The 22,548-nt window shown below is 34.0% G+C and overlaps 1 protein-coding gene across 3 annotated transcripts in view; it reads right to left on the bottom strand.

Annotated features, from left to right (window-relative positions):
• Positions 1-22,548, bottom strand: part of RhoGAP71E (Rho GTPase activating protein at 71E) — a 180,203-nt gene that overhangs the window by 40,552 nt on the left and 117,103 nt on the right. For 2 of the 3 annotated variants that reach the window (XM_069828628.1, XM_069828629.1), the window contains 2 exons: positions 3,516-3,682; positions 738-854 (listed from right to left, as the gene is read on the bottom strand). In XM_069828628.1, coding sequence (XP_069684729.1) covers positions 738-854; positions 3,516-3,682 — 284 coding nt within the window. Of the gene's footprint in view, positions 1-709; positions 855-3,515; positions 3,683-22,548 lie in introns of all 3 variants that reach the window. The other variant, XR_011332625.1, reaches the window with a different exon arrangement.

Below are 22,548 nucleotides of genomic sequence, written 5' to 3'. Positions count from 1 at the left end.
AAATAAAAAGGTATCAATGAATTCTCTACTTCATAACATTTGGCCTTTTTTTTTAACATGTTTTGAGTTCTAATTTTAATTTCAGAGCTTATATGATGGAAAGTAGAACTTAATTTTTAGGACTTCAAAGTTTATTGTCTACTTATAAGTAAAAGTTTACTTTCACAGGTATATAAATGTACATATTATGAAATACTGAGATATGTGTTACAGATATACAGTTTTAATAAACGTTTTTATCAACCTTTTTGTAACTAGTCAAAATCGAAATGAGAGCCAAAGTGTTTCATGCAGCCAACAGATAGGCAAGAATGTGGAGAATATGGCTGCAAACACATCTAGACATGATGTAGCAAGAAATATAGGTTTACATAAACAGCAGACACTTCAATCTGCCAAAATCAGGCTTTATAAATTACTTAATAGAACATGCAATCAAACAACAACTGCTGAGGACAGACATATGGGTACAGGCTATGTGATTTATGTTAGGACTTCTAAGTATTTTCACATAGCAATTACAATTTCATCTGGTAGATCTTGGTGTAATTGACGTTGTGGACATGCAATATTTTCCATTTATCTCAAAATGTAGTCCAAAATGGGATACAATTCATGAAATGTAGCAACTGCATTAGGTTAATAGAGACAAAGGGGTTGAGAGGTTGAATGAAGGGGAAAAGGAAAGGTTAAATGACCAGTCGCTAACCTTGTTTTGATGTCTGACCCGACCTCACCTGCGGCAGATACGACAAACTTTTGGTACTTTCAGCATAACGATTCACAGCTCGAAGTTCCTCCAGGGTCATATGGTGGCTCGTGGTTGCACTGCTAGAAGAGGATCGACTGGAGCCCTGAAGTGAAGTTGTGAAACTTCCATTACGTCATTGGTTTCCGAGTTTCTTGTGCTGAGCATGTTATGATTTATCAATCACACAAACAGTTAGCTAAAAAGATGAATTCATGTTTTAGTATAAAAAATGTCAAGCACGAAGATAATGTTATCTCCTCCTACTATTACAATACAGAAAGAAATCACATTTAATTTCTTACAATTACAGTGCATCATTACCATTACATCTTACTTCTACACAGTAACATACAATTTCGTACATATTTATATATTAAACTAATTGGGGGGAGAAGAGAGAAACGAGTTTATGATATTGTCACCAAATGGAAGCCTGCTAATGTTGGAGGAAAAGAAAAATCGGAAATCTTATTGGCCTTAGGAGCAAGTGTTTGGAAGGAAGGAAATATTGTGTTTTAGGATGGTGCAGATTTGAAGGAATAAACCGAATGAAGAGATGTAATCAATGTTATAACATTTTATGTTTTTATAAGAAAGCAATGACTGGAGACGGAATTATATAGAGCAGACTAAATTTGTAAATTAGTGAAGGCTGAAGTGTATAAATAGGGTGGGAATTACAAAAATGTGAGACCAGTACTAAGTTAAAAAATGTAAAGACTATGAAAGGAACTGTGACAAACTCATGTGCGTAGTGACGTTATGAAAGAATAATCAAAAAAGGTAAAGACTACAGTGTGTTGTAAAGTGTAATGATGCTTCTGATTTTAAGGTGTTGTTGTTGTTGTTGTTATCTAATGCCGGGCTTTGGCAACGAAGCCATTAGCATTCTTGCTCTCCAATATTTCTCTGTGGTGGATCCATTGGATCCATCAGGTAGAACTTCACAGGTTATGAGATGATCTTCAGTCATTTCTTCTTCTTTGTTGCATAGAGGGTAATTTGGATTTGTGTAAATTCCTATTTTATTCAAGTGTTTGGCCAAATAATCGTGTTCTGCAAGCAGTCTGATTTTAAGGTTGATACAATATAAATGACATTAGCGTAGATGCAGTTATGTGATAAATTATTTGAATGTACAAATCTCAAGGCTTATGCGGTGACATCAAAAAGAGTATTAAATCATGTTGAAGTATGTTATAGTGAATTTGAATCTTGTGGACTGATACGAAAGAAAGGCCTGAAAAATTAAATAGGACAATACCTTCATATTGATTAGATTACAAAAATGACACATTACTGGAGATTTACACGGAGGTAATTTGGTAGAAGCAAAAGGATGGAAATAATTGGACTATCCATAATAATTTTATTTTTTCAAGGTATAAATAACAATATCTAATATGAATAAGAAGATCTTAATGTGATAGTTTTGGTGATACCTAATACACAAATGTGAAGGACCACCATTACCTGGGGACAGGTTGGTGGCAATAAATATAATAAGAGTGGGTGAAGAATGAATGATGCTGAAACTGATCAGGAAGAGAAAAAGAAATTGGTTGGGCCACTGGCTGAGAAGAAACTGCCTACTGAAGGATGCACTGAAAGGAATAGTGAACGGGAGAAGAGTTTGGGGCAGAAGAAGATATCAGATGATAGACGACATTAATATATATGGATCATATGAGGCGACAAAGAGGAAGGCAGAAAATAGGAAAGATTGAACAAAAGCTAGGTTTTCAGTGAAAGTCCTGCTCTTGGGCAGAACACTGGATGAATGAATATAATATAATATAGTGTAGTATAGTATAGGGCATTCTTTTATTGTAGGATTTCGCTTAATTTTCGTAAAGTTTAACAAATGATGATGTTACAACATGATGGCAGTGATGTCACAACATGGCTGACGTAAACTAATACAAGTAAATAAAACTATCTAAAAACCAATAATTACACACAATTTCACGATATACCATTCTGGAACAGAACCTATCCACTCTTAGTGAAAATAGGATATCACCAAAACTATTTCACAATATCCCATTCTGGAACAGAACCCATCCACTCTTCAATATAATTCCATAGGTGACAATTCGGCATCTCCACAATATACATGGGAGAGAAAACATACTTAAATAATTGAATTCGGAGTATTCGACTACATGCCACTTAGACTTCCCCTCAACTAACCCACTAGCACTGTCACATACCTCGGCCTCATGTCACTCAGCTATCCCCTGAACTAACCTACTAACATTGTTACACATCTTGGTCTCATGTCACTTACCTACTTAGTTATCTCCTTATTTAACTCATCTAACTCATAACCATAGTCCTCATACAAATTTAAAACCCAAATGAAATATAAATAAAAAGAAACAACGAACAGATTCACATATACACTCAACATACATGAGGCACACCCATGTTCATCTTAAGATGATTCAGAATTGGAATCAGAATGCTTAGTAAACGGGTGACTTTTTTAATGATCAATTTTAATGATTTCTACATGTTGTGGAATGGTGTAACGTTCCATGATTATTTGTCAACAATGGGAAAATATGACTGCAATAGCTTCATAAACACGACAGCTGTTATATGTTAAAAGTAGGACACTCCTATTTGAAGATACTTCATATTCCAACATAAGGAGATGACTAGGGAGATTAAAATAGTCCAGATAGGTCCCATAAGATTTCGCCCAATCACAAATTTATATGGAATCCTTGGTCTCTCTTACATATAGACACATTGTTACCTTGAACAAGCCATTCTCTTCTAGACTAATTGACAGCCGTGTGTAGCTCTCTAGAAGATTGTTCTCAGGGATTATGCCCAGTGAAGTACTGGGGGCATCAGGGTCATAGCCCTCTGGAACATGGATCAGAGCTGGTGTCGACTGGCTCTCCTCCTGATGTGACATTGCTGAAATATTACACAGGTATGTTCAGCATTAATTTGTTTCTTATATGTCATTAGTCTTATTATACAGGAGGTTTCAGAATTCAATCGAAGAAATTTAAGAGGTTGTAGAAGGGTACTAGCTAAGTATTTTGAGATAGGGAACTAGGGTCTGTGGGTTCAAACTTGCATATAATGCGTGAAATATTTTTTGGGCCAGTATGCCACTGATTGAACGTCCACATGGCATAGCAATACATTTGGAAATGTGTCGGATACAATATTGCTATATATCTGTGGCACAATTGGTAAAAATTGTAGATGGTTTCTGTCAGAGGATGAGGTAACATTAAAATGCCAGATCTAGTTATTTCGTAACGTACGTAATAATGATAATAATTGTTTAGAAGGGTGAAGAAAGAATGTACACTGACCAGCAAAAACTACCGATCACTTGAAAAATTAAAATAAAATTAAGTTTCAAGCTCAATTATGTAATAATTATAGAGCTGATTGTTTTTGCAACAATGTGGAATTTATAATTTTATACATTTTTTATACCAAACATAAGACAATTAACACTAATTTTACACCATTTTTTTTAGAAAAATACGCATAAGTGCACTACAATCCCTCACTTGATCCAAATTTTACACCATTATTACAATTTACTAAACTTAACTAAATGGGAAGATATCATCTACAAAAATTACAGAATGCATAACTCACGTGAAACATATGCTCAGTATTTCGTACAACTCTCTCTGGCCCTAATTATAGCCGCCATTCTCCTGGGCATATTTTCGATCACAGCATGGCTCCTCTTGTGGAATACTATACCATTCCTCCTGAAGTGCTGCACACAGTTGAAGTGGGTCTCTGGAGCAGGAACCTGACTTCGGATGCACCTACCCAACATACTCCATACATGTTCAATGGAGTTTAGGTCAGAGCTGCGTGCTGGCCACTGTAATTGAACAATCCCCACGATGCCAAGATACTCTGATACACAGTGTGCAGCATGGGGGCGTGCATTATCATGCATAAAAATGAACTCGTCCCCAATATGTGGAGCATATGGTACAACATGAAGAGTGAGAATTTCCTCAATGCAGCAGTGAGCATTGAGATTTCCATTCTCGAAGAACACCAATTCCATATGAGATTCAGAGGAGATGCCGGTCCACACTATTATGGAAACTCCGTCAAAAGAGTTCTTGGAGAGGATGTGCATTCTGTGTAATGCTCTTCAGGTCATCTCCACACTCTCTACCTACTCTCAGTGAGAACCTGGACTCGTCAGAAAACAATACTTTGTTCCAGTCGTCCATCATCCATTCTGAGTGCTGACAAGTGAAGTGAAGTCGGGTCATTTGATGCTGCGCAGTCAGTATTGATTCTGTAGCAGATCAATGTGATTGTAGGTTGGATTCTCCTAATCGTCTCCAAACCGCCCTTTCACTCACGCTGACACCCCACACATGCTGCAGTCGATTTTGGACTTACACCGCAGTTGTTTTCTGATTTCTCAGAACTTGACTGGCAAATAAATCAGTCATCAAGATTCGAAGTTTTACGTTTTTTGCTTGATCCAGGTCTTCTCGCGTAGCTCTGAATTTTTCTGAAGCATTTCACAGCATCTTGAACTGTGGTGTATAGTGCTTGTATGGCGGCAGCAACATAACGGAGACTCTGGATGTCATCAATCAAGGCTCTTGCAACACAAAGGCATCTTTTGAGTGAAATTCAGTGGTAAAATGACAGGGTTGAACTGTAGAAATGATGTTATTGAATTAACAAAAAGAAAGATAAGCAATTCACCAATAGAATATCTAAAAATGTTTGTGACTGACTGATGTGCAATAATTGTAGTACACTCGACAATTTTGAAAAAATCATAGATGTGAAAGAAAATGGAGGGAAAACAACAATATTCAGCAGTGTATGTTCACAACAGTTAAAAAAATAAATTCCACATTGTTGCAAAAACGATCAGCTTTATAATTACTACGTAATTAAACTCGAGACAATTCTATTTTAATTTTCCAAGTAATCAGTTTTTTGTCGTAGTTTGAGAAATGCATATCCATTACTCAGGATAAGTCACACTATATTTATCAATTAACTTGTAGTGTACATAAATTTGTGCATACCAGTATTTTTTAGTTGGTTATTTAACAACGCTGTATCAACTACTCAGCTATTGTGTCGATAGGACTGGTGATAGCGAGATGGTATTTGACGTGATGAGGCTGAGGATTCACCACAGATTACCCGATATTCGCCTTATGGTTGGGCAAAATCTCGAAAAAAAAAACCAACCAGGCAATCAGCCCAAGTGGGAATCGAACTCATGTTCGCGTGTAACTCCGGATCAGCAGGCAAACATCTCAGCTGACTGAGCTATGCTGGTGGCTCATACCAGTACTTTGTTTAATTGAAAATATCTTAACAAACTGGATAAAGAGAAAAGAAAGAAATTTCCCTTTTCGTCTTCCTTAGAGGAGAAAGTAAGGAATATTCAGGAATTACTACTATACAGTACAGTATTATATATACTGTAATGAAGGAAAAAAAATTGTTCTTTTACTACTCAATGTCAGTTGAAAAATAAGTTACAGGAGTTGTTCAAAGTAACGACCTCTGCCATAAGTAGACTATTTTTCTGCAATAAATCAAGTACTTTTTCTGAAGTTTATTAATTTTTCTCGCTTAATCATTAGATATTATGTACAACGAATTTCATACAACTTAGACATTAAAATGGGACAAAAATGCATTAAAATAATAATACAGAACATAAAAAGGTCATACACTCATCACACTTGCAACCAAATGCGAGCATGTTTCTAACAAATACTTGAGCTCCATGAGTCCAATACGACTGACTTGATCTCAAGTCAACAGTGATGAACCAATGACTAGTACTATACAGTATACTCTTGCCGAGAGGATAATAAATAAATACTACAATACGTATTTAGGTGGTTCAGAAAAGAAAGAATTAAGATATCTCATCAATAAAATAAGAGGTATTGGAGTTAAAAAAACAACTACGACAGTCAGACTCTAACTACCTTTTGGTCTGAGATCTGACACATTGTCCGTTAAATCAGAGCCTCATGTCGATAATTCCATTCTAAAATAGGTACAATAATGAAAACGAATGAGGGTGAAACAAACAGTGTAGTGCCGTGGTGTCTCATTATTTGCCACAATTTTACAGATTCTGTGAAGGCTAAATTTTTAAAATGTGGTTTGATTAGTTCTTAACAGTTGGACTTCATGCAATCCTTAATAAGGTCCGGAACTAATGAATACCATTCCACGCCTCTATTTCATCTTAAAGTTAGAATATGAGTATCAAATGTATATAACTTTAATAACTGATAACTCAGATATTTTTCGTCAGAGATCCTGGGTTCCTTATATCAAATTGCTTGTTTACAACCCTTCTATAATCAGATGAATTTTTTTCGTTTGAATTCTGAAATACTTTGTACAATGTTGCACTTCCACAAAATAACATATTACATGAGTATTATTGAAATATGTAATACCTACTAAATTATAATGTCCTTAATATGTAGCATAAAAATTCTCTTAACTCGGGCAAGTTAAAAAAATTAAATAATTTTCTGGTTGTTATGTATGCATTTATATAAAAAAAAGTAGAGCTACTTTTCACAAAACAAAACAATGTTCCTCACGTATTTCACTTAAAGTCTCTTATAACGATAACTTTAAATTGGAAATAAGGCTTCGGGCAAGCCTCTCCATTCAAATTAACTTAGTTTGAAGGAAATAAAGGAAAATATATCTGACATGCTTGTTATAAAAACAATTTATACAGAATAATAATAATGTACTGGTACTATTTTTTTTTTCATTTAGAGTTTGTTACTATGTTAACATATTATACAGTTAAAGTAATTATACACATTCACACATGTGCACACATACAATCTTCAGACATTGTCAATCCACTGCAGGATGAAGGTCTCACCAAATCTCTTCGAATTCTTCTTATCTAAAGCCTTATTTTACAATTGGATTTTGTCAACAGCTTCAATTTCATCTGTCCATCTGATGTGTGGTCGTTTTCTTAGTCTCTTGATATCTCTCAGAATCCAGCAAAGAATTTTTGTTAACCATCTCTTACGCATTTTTCTTGCTAGTTGCCCTGCTCAATTCCATTTAAGATCTTAAATTTTTATTACGATGTCTTCCACTCTTGTTTGCCCTCTGATCCATTGATTTCTTTTGCAGTCTCTCCTTGTAATGCCTAACATGCATCTCTCCATATTCCTTTGTATGTTGTTGTTTTCTAATGCCAGGCGTTTGACAATAAAGTCATTTGACCTCTTGCACTCCAATATTTTTCAAAAATATTATCATGGTCAGCCACTGAAGCACAGATTTTGAGGTGTTCTGAATCCATTTCTTGGTTTGAGTTGCACAATGGGCAGTTAGGGGACTGATATATTCCAATTCTATGCAGGTGTTTGGCCAAACAATCATGGCCTGTTGCCAATCGAAATGCAGCTACAGATGATTTTCGTGGTAAATCGGGAATTAACTGTACTCCTTTGTATTGTCCGCAGCCTCTGAATTGCTTTCTTAGTTAAGTGTCTATGTCTCGGATTCATAAGTGAGAAATAGTAGAATGCACTGATTGAATAGGCCTACTTTCATTTTAAAATTAAACATAACTTGTAATTTCAACAAAAATTAAAAAATTAGGCATCAATTTGAAAGTCACATTTGTTGTTGTTCTTGTTTAGTCAACTGTTCGAAGACAGGTCTGAATCTTACAAGTGATACCAAGAAGGCATCACTTATGAGCCAACTACGCCAGGACATAATGGAGTATAGCACCCAGTTCCTTTCCTTCTCCATTGCATACATCGCCGACTACCTACATATTACACTAATCCGACTTCAGATGCATAAAAACAATTGTTCTTTCTCTGACACAATATATCAAGCAAGATGTACTGCCTGATAAAATATGTACATATCAGCCAGAACCTCAATCAGAGGATAAGTCACAATTGGTAAGACAAAATTCATTAATTATATATCCATATATTTCCATCAGTGTGAGGAGAAGGACCTGTACAAAAATGGGGGAATATATGAAACTAATTATACAATACTGACACCACACTAAAATACAATGCGTTCGGAAAGTCGCTGTGCACTTAGAACAAATGTAGATTAGGTAGAACTGATTGTTCATTGTTGTGTGACTTTTTCTATATTCATTTGTTCCATTGTTGCGTGGCATTTAACTGTTTTAGTTCAATTGGCAAACAGCTATTGAAAAAGCGATATTGGTGCTGTGTTTAATTGTTTATCCATGACCATAACGAAAAACATGCCTTTACTAAATACTTTTGCGTTTGTAAAGTGGGTTTTTATTCAACATTACTTTATTTCGCTAGTGAGATAAAGACTTTACCTCACAGTTTGAACTTCATCTCACAGTTCATTAGTATTTTCCTAGTACCTGGGTACACACGTGTACTTTTCCATTGAACTATTACTCAAGAAGTTAATATATTAGTTACTAGAAGTCACTACCTCTACGTCTTTATTATCATTTCTTAAATATACATACACTCAATCTCCTTCTCTTTTCTCTATCTGCTACGTCGTAATTTGTACATTACATCCATATCTAATATGCATCTTTTTAAAATTTTGTAATAATATACCTTTTGGGATGCGAGGAGACTTGAACCTACGAAGTTGGGTTTATAGGATTTTAAAACAACACGCGTTAGCCAACTGAGCTAAACAGACACAATGATCAATTAAGTCTTAATATTCATCTTAAGGTTACAGAAGTAAAATGTGAAATTATTTTAATCACATTAGTTCCGTGAACACTTCTAAATAATCCCTGAAACTTCAAAAAGACGAAAATACACGTTTAAAGTGGAAAAATATACATTAAAATTATATAATTAATTATAATGTGTTATTTATCCAACGCCTTAGATACCACTCTTTACTAATCATGGCCTCCTACATCATGACCTACCTAGTAACGTATTGATTCTAAAATCCATGCCATGGTATGTGATTACATGAGGACTTATTTTCAACATATTTTCTTTTATAAAACATAATTTTTCGTTATGGTCATGGATAAAATTATGTATGGTACTTGTGAGCGTGATCTTTATTGCACTCGTGTAATTTAAGCACGAGGCTGACGCCTCGTGCTTAAATCTTTCCACTCGTGCAATAAAGATGCACTTACCTCACAAGTACCATAAATAACTATTAATTACGTTTTTAACCCAGATAGGACTGAATTATTTTTTGTTAAAAAAATACGATTTTTTTGTATTAATTATTTAATTGTAATTGATATAACATAACAAAGCTGTTTTTAAATATTATATTTATGTTGATAGTATCCGAGATTTTCAGTGTCCTATATATAGGATGTCAATCATATCCCCATGCAAAAACATTATATGACATAAGTCGTTTTAGCACTAATATATATAAATTGTTTAGCTTAACAATACATGAAATTAACACATAATTATAATATCACTCACACACAATAAGATTATTGTATTTTTCGAGAATGTTTATGGTGTGTGATACGTGATAAAACATTTTACATGTACACCAACATCACACTTCATACATATTTTTATTGTCTTTGTGTGACACTGTCTGCATCGAGTTTGTTTTTCTTGAGATACCACAAAATGATTACTTCCATCAAACCTTGAATCTTTTTGCTCAGTCTTAGATCAGATGGTCTACCGCAGTGGTCGTCAGCACTCGCTGAAATGGGTATAGGGTAAGTGCAGCAGGATTAGGTAGAGAGCATACCAGCAGCCACAAATGCACCTGCGGGTAAGAGACAATAGCCCGAGAGTGCAGTGAGTTGATGGCCGCTGGTCTACCGCTTGACTGTACATGTCGAGCAGTGGATTCGAGAACAGATAAGACAAGACGTTTGCGAAATGCAAGATGATCGAGTTTTTCGTTGGAGTTTATCTTGTATAGCTGCCATGCATTTTGTTCTGCTACATCAATGCAGACCAAAGTACCATTTCATGCTTCTAATAGATGTTTTGTACAGATTGATGTTTTGGTACTAATATATAATATTGGGCTATTTCACTGATATTTTCTTCTTCAAATTTCTAGAGTATCTTGAAACTGTGTGCACAGAAATTGAAAAATATAGTATTTCCCTGCTGTATGTCAACTTCTTCCCAATTTAAATTTATTATTCTTTCTCTTCATCTATATATCGGTTGCTGAATAACTAGTATTTCTCCTGCAATACTCACCATCGCCTTTACTATGTTCATCATCACCATTATGACTTTCGTCATCATAATCATCCTTGTGTGTTGAGGGTTACTTTCGTCTCAGCTCGCAACTGACTACCAGGTATATTGTCAATTGTAGGGTTATTTTCATCACCAGAATCCTCATTAGTTACGTTATCACACGCATTTTTTGGTGATAAAATGGTGATGGAAATGTTATTGCACTTAGATATAGCAACTTGGTCGTCCTGAATCATTTTAGGCTTCATTTAGTAAAAACCCCCTATAATAACATGAGTACAATCAGTCTCACGAAATGTCCCCTCTTATGACTGACGTACTACATGTAGTACACCTAACTTTACCATGATATGGTATAACACTAAATAAAAAATGTAATCTAATTATGAATTATTATATACGAAGTACATCACACGAGTATGCCCTATCAATATCAAAAGCATTATATCTATAGCATGTGATATATACCGACTTCGAGAACAACATGTTCTGCTCCACAGCCATTGCTCACACAAATATGTTAACAGCAATGACTATGACAGACTGAACATAAGAAAAAAAATTGGAGGCAATTTATAACACATAAGGATTATGGTATCATGATTGCCAACTATGAAAATCTTATACAACAATGTTAAAAAAATAAAACGTCCGATGTCCTATATATAGGACGTCAGTCTTATCTGGGTTAATTATGGTTCTTTCAATTGAGAAACATACTTTTCTTGTTGAATACGTCTTTTGACAAGATGCTAAATACACAGATTCAGTGAGGGAGGCATTTGCTGAAAAATTCCCAGAAATAACTGTAACTCATTGCAATGCAGTACGTCGACTTATTGAGAAATTTCGAGAGACAGGCTCGGTGTTAGATGGCAAACGAACTGGAAGGCCATCTAAACTAAACATTTCTGCCTTTATGCTTCAGAGCCCATCAAAATCATTGCATAAACTGGCATAAGATGAAAATATTGGGCTTGCAACCGTGCATAAAGCAGTTTGGAAAACAGAAATAGTTCCCGTAAAAAGTAACAGCAGTGCAAGAATTGAAAGATGCGGATGAAGAGAAGTGAATCTGTTTATTGTGAATGGTTTACAACTTTTATTGAAAGGTATACTGCAGAAAGTGTTTTCTAATAAAATTAAAAGGAAAACGTATTATATGTATTTCATGTATTACATTTTTATGTTACCTTGTTAACATATTTCGGCCTGCTTTTAGCCATCACCAGAACTGGTTGTTGCTGGTCTTGGCGTCTTTTGTTTTGTTTCCTGTGGGGGTGTGTTTGTGTAGTGTAATGTAGAGTCGAAGAGTGTGTGTTCTGAAATTGAGTTGTGTGTTGAGAATTTCATTTGGATGTGTTTTTATGTGTTTGTATATTTCGTATTGTTCTAGTGTGTTTAGTTTCTGGCTTTTTGGTTAGATGTGTAGAATTTCCATATCTGTGTTGATGTCTCTGTATTTGTGATTAGCATTTGTGATGAGTTCTGCATATGTGGAAGTGTTTTGTAATTTTGTTATGGCTGGGATGTGTTCTTTGTAACGTGTTTGAAATGATCTGTCTGTCTGTAGAAGTTGTTGCAGGTGTTGTATGTGTGTAGAGATGTTTTTGTAGAGTATTATTTGTTTTGTATGTGATGTAATTTAATTTTTTGAATCAGGTTGCAATCTTGTGTGTGTTTTTGTTTTCGTATGTTAGTGTGATGTATTTTTTGTGTTCTTGTGTTTGTGTTGTATTCTTATGTTTTTTGTGATTATGTTTTGTCTTTCGTATTATGTTGTCTATTATGTTGGGGTTGTATCCGTTTTCTTGTGCTATGTATTTGATTGTGTTTAGCTCTTCTTTGTAATCATGTTGGTTCATTGGTATGTTGAGTAGTCAATGTACCATTGTTCGGAATGCAGCTTATTTGTGTTGTGTTGGGTGATTGGATGTGTTGTGTATGTGTATTGTTGTTGTTGTGGGTTCTCTGTAGCCTTTGAATGTGTGTTTGTTGTTGACTTTTGTTATTGTGATGTCTAGAAAATTTATGGATTTGTTGCTTTCAATTTCTAGTGTGTAGTGTAGCTTTGGATGTATTCTGTTTATGTGTTGATGTAGGTTTGGAGCTGTCTTTTGTTTCCTTTGTATAGTATTAGTATGTCGTCTACATATCTGTGCCAATATTTGATGCTGTCTGCGTGTCTGTTGTTGTCTTTGTTTAGTATGCATGTCTGTTCTATGTGGTGTATGAATATTTCTGCTAGTATGCTGGAAATGGGTGATCTCATGGGTAGGCCTTCGGTTTGAGTGTAATATTTGTTATTGTATGTGAAGTACCCATGGAATCACCCATTTCCAGCATACTAGCAGAAATATTCATACACCACATAGAACAGACATACATACTAAACAAAGACAACAACAAACACGCAGACAGCATCATATATTGGCACAGATACGTAGACGACATACTAATACTATACAAAGGAAACAAAAGACAGATCCAAAACCTACATCAACACATAAACAAAATACACACAAAGCTACACTATACACTAGAAATTGAAAACAACAAATCCATAAATTTTCCAGATATCACAATTACAAAAGTCGACAACAAACACACATTCAAAGTCTACAGAAAACCCACAACAACAACACACATACACGACACATCCAATCACCCAACACAACACAAATAAGCTGCATTCCGAACAATGGTACACTGACTACTCAACATACCAATGAACCAACATGATTACAAAGAAGAGCTAAACACAATCAAATACATAGCACACGAAAACGGATACAACCCCAACATAATACGAAAGACAAAACATAATCACAAAAAACATAAGAATACAACACAAACACAAGAACACAAAAAATACATCACACTAACATACGAAAACAAAAACACACACAAGACTGCAACCTCATTCAAAAAATTAAATTACATCACATACAAAACAAATAATACTCTACAAAAACATCTCAACACACATACAACACAAACAAACAAATACAACCACACAGGCATACACAAACTCAAATGTAACACTTGCAACAACTTCTACATAGGACAGAGAGGCAGATCATTTCAAACACGTTACAAAGAACACATCACAAACACTTCCACATATGTGGAACACATCACAAATGCTAACCACACATACACAGACATGGAAATTCTACACATCCAACCAAAAAGCCAGAAACTAAACACACTAGAATACGATATATACAAACACACAAAAATACATCCAAATGAAATTCTCAACACACAACTCAATTTCAGAACACACACACTCTTTGACTCCACATTACACTACACAAACACACTCCCACAGGAAACGAAACAAAAGGTGCCAAGACCAACAACAACCAGTTCTGATGATGGCCAACAGCAGGCCTAAACATGTTAACAAGGTAACATAAAATTTAACACGTGAAAGACATATAATACGTTTTCCAAAGTGATATAGCGTTAAAAGTTGTGTAATCAAGATGTAAAATTTAAAAAGTTGAGGCTTGGATAGCCACTCGCAGATGTCATTTCCAACATCTGTTGTAAGTGACAGTGACTTTCCGAACAGCCTGCACTAAACCTTATAAGTCCAGCAGAAATAAAAAAAAAGTAATAAACATTTCATTTACAATATCCATCCATCTGCAAGTAAAGAAATACATTAAATCACTTTAAAGCTTTCACAACTTAATTCTCTATTGTCTTTTTTTCAGATATCTCCAAGAATGTTTAATGTTATTTAAAGAGTGATGAGGATATTTTGTGAGAAGTAACAAGTAAAACTTATGAGGTGACATTGTGATGGATGAAATGACATAAGCTTCTATCCTGAATAGAAGTACCGTATCTAAATGATTCTCTTCTTATTAAATGCCTCCAAGAAAATAATTTGCTCCTTAATAATTCTTCGAAATACTTTTACTTCTTATTTTTATACAATTCCATCTCCCCATGCTCAGGGTGGCCAGATTTTGAAAGTAAAAAATCAGGATACTTCTTATATGTGAGATATCGAACACAAATTTTACAGACAATTACAACTGCAAATTTATGTTGTGATAGAATAAATAAGAATAAAAATATTAAATATGCTCTATTTTAATGCTAATGAAACAACAGCAATGCATAATCTACAAGTTACCAGACCTTAAAACAATAAGCTGACAACACTTTAAACAAGCGGGCCAAGGTTCAAATCCTGGTTTAGACAAGTTATCTGGTTAAGGTTTTTTCTGGGAATTTTTCCTCAATCCGTTAAGAGCAAATGCTGGACTTTCGGTGCTGGACCCTGGACTCATTTCGCTGATATTATCACCTTAGACACTAAATAATAATAGCAGTTGATAAAGTATAGTAAAATAACTCTATTAAAAAATAACTCTTTAATCATGTATGTTGCATGTACTTCTCAGAACTATGGATTTGTGATATTTCCTGTTGAGTTTGTATCTAATTTAGGGATTTATTAATAACTAGCCATACCCGTGCGCTCCGCTGCACCCATTAGAAATAAATATAAAGTAATTACACCATTAAAATAGGACATTTGATCCAGGGAACATTCGTGTTTGATAGAAGGATAAATCGTTTAATATGTTACTTAATTTAAATTGTATTTAAACAATTAAAATGCGATCATTTTGGTCCAGAGACCACTCATTTGGTGCAATGACAATTCCTTTAACATGTTTCTTAATTGTTATTACATGCAAGCATAGTTTAATGAAGACTGACATCATTTAGATTTATTGTGTATACTTTATATTACTTGCTATATGTTTCGATTGAATTATGGTAATAACTTAATTTTAACCCTTGTTTTCTACGTCTTCAGTAAATGGCGCTTGGTCCCCTATGGTTCTGAATCCTTCAAATAATTTAAATAGTGATACAGCATATATAGTGATATGTAATTATATTTCTTTCTTTCGAAAATGTAAGAATTCACGATCTCCTATGTATCATTGCCATGGAATGAATAATAAATGTGTTTTTTTCTTCCTACTCAAAAATTTTATATTTTGCACATAGGAGTTATTGCAGGAACAACAATGCTATAATCTGAGGCGGCGGTGAAAATGTATTATATTGTTATTTTAAAAGTCTTGTATGTCCTTAAATATCAGTCCTATCAAAATTTTGCATAGAATAAAACTTATCGGAAATCATTTTTAAAGAAACTTTTGTTATGTAACATTTTTCACAAAAAGCAATAATAAGCGAGGTATTTCCATTTATTTAATTCAGGCCCCTTTAAATAAAGTATTTTGAATGCCACAAAGCCTAAAATCTAAGTTACAACGAACTTAATTTATATTTCAATTTTCATCGAAATCCGTTCAGCCATTATCGTGTGAAAAGGTAACAAACATCAAGACAGACAGACATACAAACAAACAGAAATTTCAAAAAAACTATTTTCGGTTTCAGGGTGGTTAATTATATATGTTAGGACCAATTATTTTTGGAAAATCGAAAATTACCAGAAAAATTTCGGCTACAGATTTATTATTAGTATAGATGGAGAACAATTCGCCTGGCACTGGGGATCGAACCCTCAGTTCTATGCAGAGATAAATTTAAGAAAGCACGGTTCTTTTGATCGTCTAATGTTCATAAGTTTGAAAACACGTCCCAGACTTGCATTGTACCTTCGAAGACACAACAAATACTCAGCAAATAAAATGGTATCCAAAGTAACAATGTTTTCTTTACACTTTCGTACAATACAATTCCACCTGTCAGTAGAATTTCTTTTTTCAGATTCTGTTCACTCAACATTAATATCTAGTTTCTTCTAATTGAGAGAATTCATTAAACAAATTTTTGCTGTCACTCTCTGATGGTGCTTTCTACTTTGCTAATAAAATGTTTACACTCTTTTCTATTTATCCTGCACTAATTTCTTCTTGAGAGTGGTTCATTCAAATAATTCAACCTTTCATCATATTGGATCCATTTCTTGATGTACATCACACAATTATTGAAAAAGGAATCAGTATAAAATTCTAAATTGCTCTTCATCTAATTTATGAAGTAAATCTTTCATAGCAGAAATGTCGACTGTGCTATGAATTCTGGATCCTATACGGAGCTGCCAACTAATTTTCAGTGAATCGTATTATATTTCGAGGGAAAAATAAAACCTCTTTCAAAACATTTTCATCAGTGCAAGGAAACACTATTTCAACCCGTAGAAGGAAACTGAGACTTTCCGTGTTCTGAGAAAACTTTTCAGGAAATCGGGACAAAGTAGGCCTACTAAACACCGAGACTGTCTCGGTTACCCTGCCCATGCTGACAAGAATACATGGATATATAATTAACTAATTTTATCTTTCCAGCTGTGACTTTCAAACTGACGCCTTATTTTAAATTCTTGTTGGAATTACAATTTATGTTTTGCTTAAAAACGTAACTATAGCTTATTTATTTTGCTCTGTTGTAACTCAACTAAATTCCAGTGTAATAAATTAATAGCACATTAAGTACTGCCAATATATTCAACTTTAAACCACACTCAACAGAAATTCTAAGATCACATGCTCCATTTTATCTACACATAAATTACACTCTTGCTGCTGATATCTAAGCTATTAACAACTCATGCCAACCAAAAATCCACCACAAATATAACTTATTCTCCGTAACTGCCAACTCAAGTTAGATATAGTATGTTAATTTTTTATCCGTTTATTATTTATATAACGTTTCTAAAGTAATTAATTAATGTGTTGTATTTTAAACATTATTTTCGACAGGATGAATAATTTTGAGCATTTTCCAGTGTCTGTTTAAATGCAGCTTCTCAACAGTAATAGAATGTTTGTCATCTTTATTGTAAGAGAAAAGCATATAAACACTGGAAATTGCAATGTAAAAATTGTGATGTGATGTTTATAAGTTTCAATATGACAATTTTAAATATTATCAAATTTAATTCGTTTCGTCCAATTAAAGTAAACAGTTGCGCAGATAGTGTAATTTAAAAAAAAAAATTTAAATACACTGAAAATAAAACTGACAGAATTCAGCCAAAGGAAATACAGTCGAAACAGTTTATAGCGACATCGCTTTTAACGACATATTGACTATAACGGCGAAATATAACAGTCCGGTCTAAATCCTATAGAAACACTGTATTTAAAAAATCGCTTAGTACACATCATTTATTACGACTTATCATATAAAATGACGTATTTTTATCATATTTTCGGAGAAATTTATTGGGTATAACATCCAATATTGATTTTTGTTTGTTACGTATTTGGGAATTACTGACAGCAATGAAAAGTTTATTTTCAAACCTTTGTTTTCAGTTAGATTGTAGACTGTCTTTGCTGTGATTGTAGAAAACCAGAAAATTAAATTCCAATAATGTGTTATTTTTTTCTAAAGTACAGAAGTGGAATAATAGTGTATTCGTTATTGATGTTTTGTAGTTGTGTGTGTTGGATTTTTCTAATGTGTGAGGTACAGGACATCACATTTGTACATTTTAAAAAGAAAAACAGGAGAAAGTGTAGGCCTTCGTGTAATTTATGTATAGAGTACTATATTTTCATTTTTATACTGTTAATACGTAATTTTTGTAATACAGTAACTGGAACGAGGATGTATCATTCATGACTATTGTACTATACAGCACCCACAGTAAGTTTAAAACACGCTCAGCATTTTATCTCATTCATTAGCCAAGACTGTGTATGTACTACATTATTGAACAATTTACATTGCTGCTACTTCTTTCTTCACTTATTATAGGTTTTTATATTTTGCTGGCATATTATTGCTGTATGTGTTGCATAAACATTAGAAAAAAATTCCTTTTCAGTTCCTCTCCACAAATACTGTACAGTACTGTAAATACTGTACGTCCTATATTTGTTACTTTTTTTTTAACTCTATTCTGTTCATTAACCATGTAAGTGTGCAGCCTAAAATTTACAGATATGAAATTTTTAGCAAAAAAAAAAAAAAATCTCCGGTTTGTGCGACTATCAGCTATAACAACTGTAAACTGGCAGTCCCTTCAGAATCGTTATAACCAGTTTCGACTGTAGATATTAAAAATTACGAATGTAGAATACATTAGGATTCAATAATGAAGATCTGCTGTTATCGGGAAAGTTTCTGAACGTATTGTTACTAAACTATATTGAAAGATATTTCTCAAGTTGAACTAGCAAAAAAAAATCTATTTTATTTATGAAAACTTGCATCTTTGAAAAACATACTTGGAGCATTGCTTTGAAGAAAATTATTATGAACAACTTTCTGAAGCCACACATATTCCAATAATAACGATGATGATGATTATTATTATTATTATTATTATTATTATTATTATTGATGTTGTTATCTGTCCTAGTGGTCACCATCATCATTAGCAAGGCTTTTGACGTCATATTTTACTTCTGTAAATTTTTTTATCAATCCATCTGAATTTCAGTGTTTCGAGGTTGTGTTTGTTCTAATTTATTTTTGAATAAACATAACAGAAATATACAAGCATAATTATAATTTTTTATACGAATTCAAAATAATATTCTTAAAATATTTCCTTTCATTCTTTTAATAATAAAAAATTTTAAATGTTTTGACAGTTTATGATGAATTGTATAATCCCTGTAATTATTAGGAAATGTAATTTCTAGCACCTCTTTCACATTTAGGATTTTAAGTTACAATGTACATTTGATTGGCTGGAAATACACTGTACACTGGCTAAGTGGAGAAGTGAGTGAATACTATAATAAATATTGTTCCCAGTTCCTTAAAAAATTTAATTTTGGAAAACCTGAAATGTGAATGCATTATTTGCGAAGACATCAATGTCGATTATCTAACAGAAAGCAATAGGAAAGTTCAACTAAATTAATTGCTAGCATCTTTCAATTTAATTTACACAGTAAACTTCTGACTCAAACACAAGGGGATTCAGCTACTGCAATAGACAACATATTTATTGGAAACGAAAGAATAGATATGAGGGGGGACCCAAAAATAACTGAAATGTTTTTTTTTTGTTTTTTTTTTTTTTTTTTTGCATTTTTATTGAACTCTACATTCACAGTACTTTAGTCCCCTTCAAAGTATTGTCCATGTGCATTAATGCACTTGTCCCAATGCTTTTGCCATTGCTGAAAACAGTGCTGGAACTCTTGAGGCAGGATACTGTTCAAAGCCGTTAGCGTGTTTTCTTTGACATCATCCACATCACTGAATCGCTTTCCTTTCAGACATTTCTTCATCTGTGGAAACAAAAAAAAGTCCGACAGAGCCAGATCGGGTGAGTAGAGTGGATAAGACACAAGCACCATGTTGTTGTTTGTCAAAAACTGTCAGACCGTCAGAGCTGTGTGGGCTGGAGCATTGTCGTGGTGAAGCAACCAGTTCCCATTTCTCCACATTTTGGGCCATTTTAGTAGCACACTCTCTCGTAATCTTCGTAACACATACAAATAGAAATGTTAGTTCACTGTTTGTCCTGGCAAAACGAACTCTTTGTGGACAATGCCATTCACATCAAAAAAACAAATAACATTTTTTTTTTTTTTTTTTTCACATTGGATCGCACTTGACGTGCTTTCTTGGGTCATGGTAAATTTGGAGTTTTCCACTGGCTCGATGCTTGCTTTGATTCTGGATCGTACCCATAGCACCAAGACTCATCCCCAGTCACAATTCTTTTAAGAAAATTTGGATCATTCTGCATTTCACTCTTCAAGTCGAGGCAAACTCTCACACGGTTTTCTCTTTGGTCATCTGTGAGCAAGCGAGGAACAAATTTTGCAGACACCTGTCTCATGTGCAAATCTTCGGTTAAAATTCGCTGGACCGTGCTCCATGACAAGTTCGTTTGCTCAGAAACTTCGTCAGTGGTCTTTCGACAATCTTCATCAATTGCACGTTTGATTTTGGCAATGTTTTCGTCATTTCTTCCTGTCGAAGGATGCCCAGGGTGTGGCATGTCTCAGTTGATATGTTATCAGATTTGAAATGGGAAAACCACTCGTAGACCTGGGATTTTCCCAAAGCATCAACATTAAAGGCTTGCCGAAGCATCCCAATGGTCTCGGCTGCAGTTTTCCCTAACAGAAAACAAAATTTCACACACACTCTTTGTTCCTTGTGGTCGACCATCTCACTAATCGCCAAATGGTTGAAACAGGAATACAAACAACACAGCACCACAAACAAACCACTTAACTCAGACTGACGCCAGCTCACTAACGGTCGCAGGAGACCCCAAACTAACACCACCTAACAGCACAACTCGTAACTACAAAGCATGCGCGCGCAACAGTTCGGTTCCTATTACTTATGGGTCCACCCTCATATATCTCAAACAACTCCAATAATAATTAATGGTCCTTCGGATCATGATGCTCAACTACTAAATATAAAACTAATTCAACAGTTCATAGTATAAATACTCATCAAAAGAATGAGTTTCATACTCCATCGGAAAGTCTATCATTCTATCAAAAAGGAGTGTGTTATATGACAGTAATAGCCTCTCTCAGGATATAAAAATTCAAACTCAAAACATTTAGGGCTAAATTAAAGCAGTACTTATTTCTCATGCCTTCTATTCTGTAGATGAATTTATGACATTCAACAACACTGCATGGATATTTCTGTCTTGTATTGTTCTAACACATTGTAAAACCATTCTGTAAATATTTCAACTAGACTGTGACTATGAATTAAGACTTTGTAGTATTATTAAGATTTTTCTGACATGTTCCATATTCTCGCTGTGAAGCGATGTACAAATACCATGGAATGTAAATAAATACAATACAAATAACTTTCACAAAATAACAAAACAAATATGCTTGAAACTCCCAAAAATTCAATAAAATAAACTACTGCACATTTAAAATCAGCATACAATACAGGTGTTGGAATGATATGCTTTCTTCAGACCTTCAAGTTACAGGAATTCTGTGAGCACTTCTACTGCTAAGGCAAAAATGAAGTCTAAAATCTTAATTTCAAGGAATAAGAAAGCATAAAGAAAAGCAATAGACGCAAATTTTTGCGGTTTTAAATTGTTCAGTCGTAAAAAAAAGGTTTGCTTTTTGATTAAATTCTTTTATCAAATTAATAGCCATCACACTTGTAATTACTATAAACAAAATGAATGTGTGAAGGATGGGACAAATCCATTTTCATTTAGGCTACCCATATGGATATATTGTCTACGTCCAGAATTAAACTGAATTTTGACGTGACGAGAAATGGCTAGTAAATTTTGCCTTTAGCCCTATTATTAAAGGACAGGATTCTTTTATGTTCTGTATATGCGATCTTTATTTTCCTTCTGAATGAAGCTCTAAAGGATTGTCCTCAAAATCCACCGACTTCAGCTGAGTTTCAGCCAGCAAACCTCAGATTCAATGACAAATTGGTAACAATGGTCTACTGAGGATAACTGCGAAAAGTGATACATATTATGTCAAAATTCATATTAAAAGAAATAGGTTTACTTATTCTACTAAATGTTTACGTTCATGAACAAGTTCTGCATTTGTTTTG

Source organism: Periplaneta americana, chromosome 6 (assembly GCF_040183065.1).
Source record: "Periplaneta americana isolate PAMFEO1 chromosome 6, P.americana_PAMFEO1_priV1, whole genome shotgun sequence".
Lineage (NCBI taxonomy): Eukaryota > Metazoa > Arthropoda > Insecta > Blattodea > Blattidae > Periplaneta > Periplaneta americana.
Note: the sequence above shows the minus strand (reverse complement) of the source record. Positions and strands in the feature narration are given on the sequence as shown.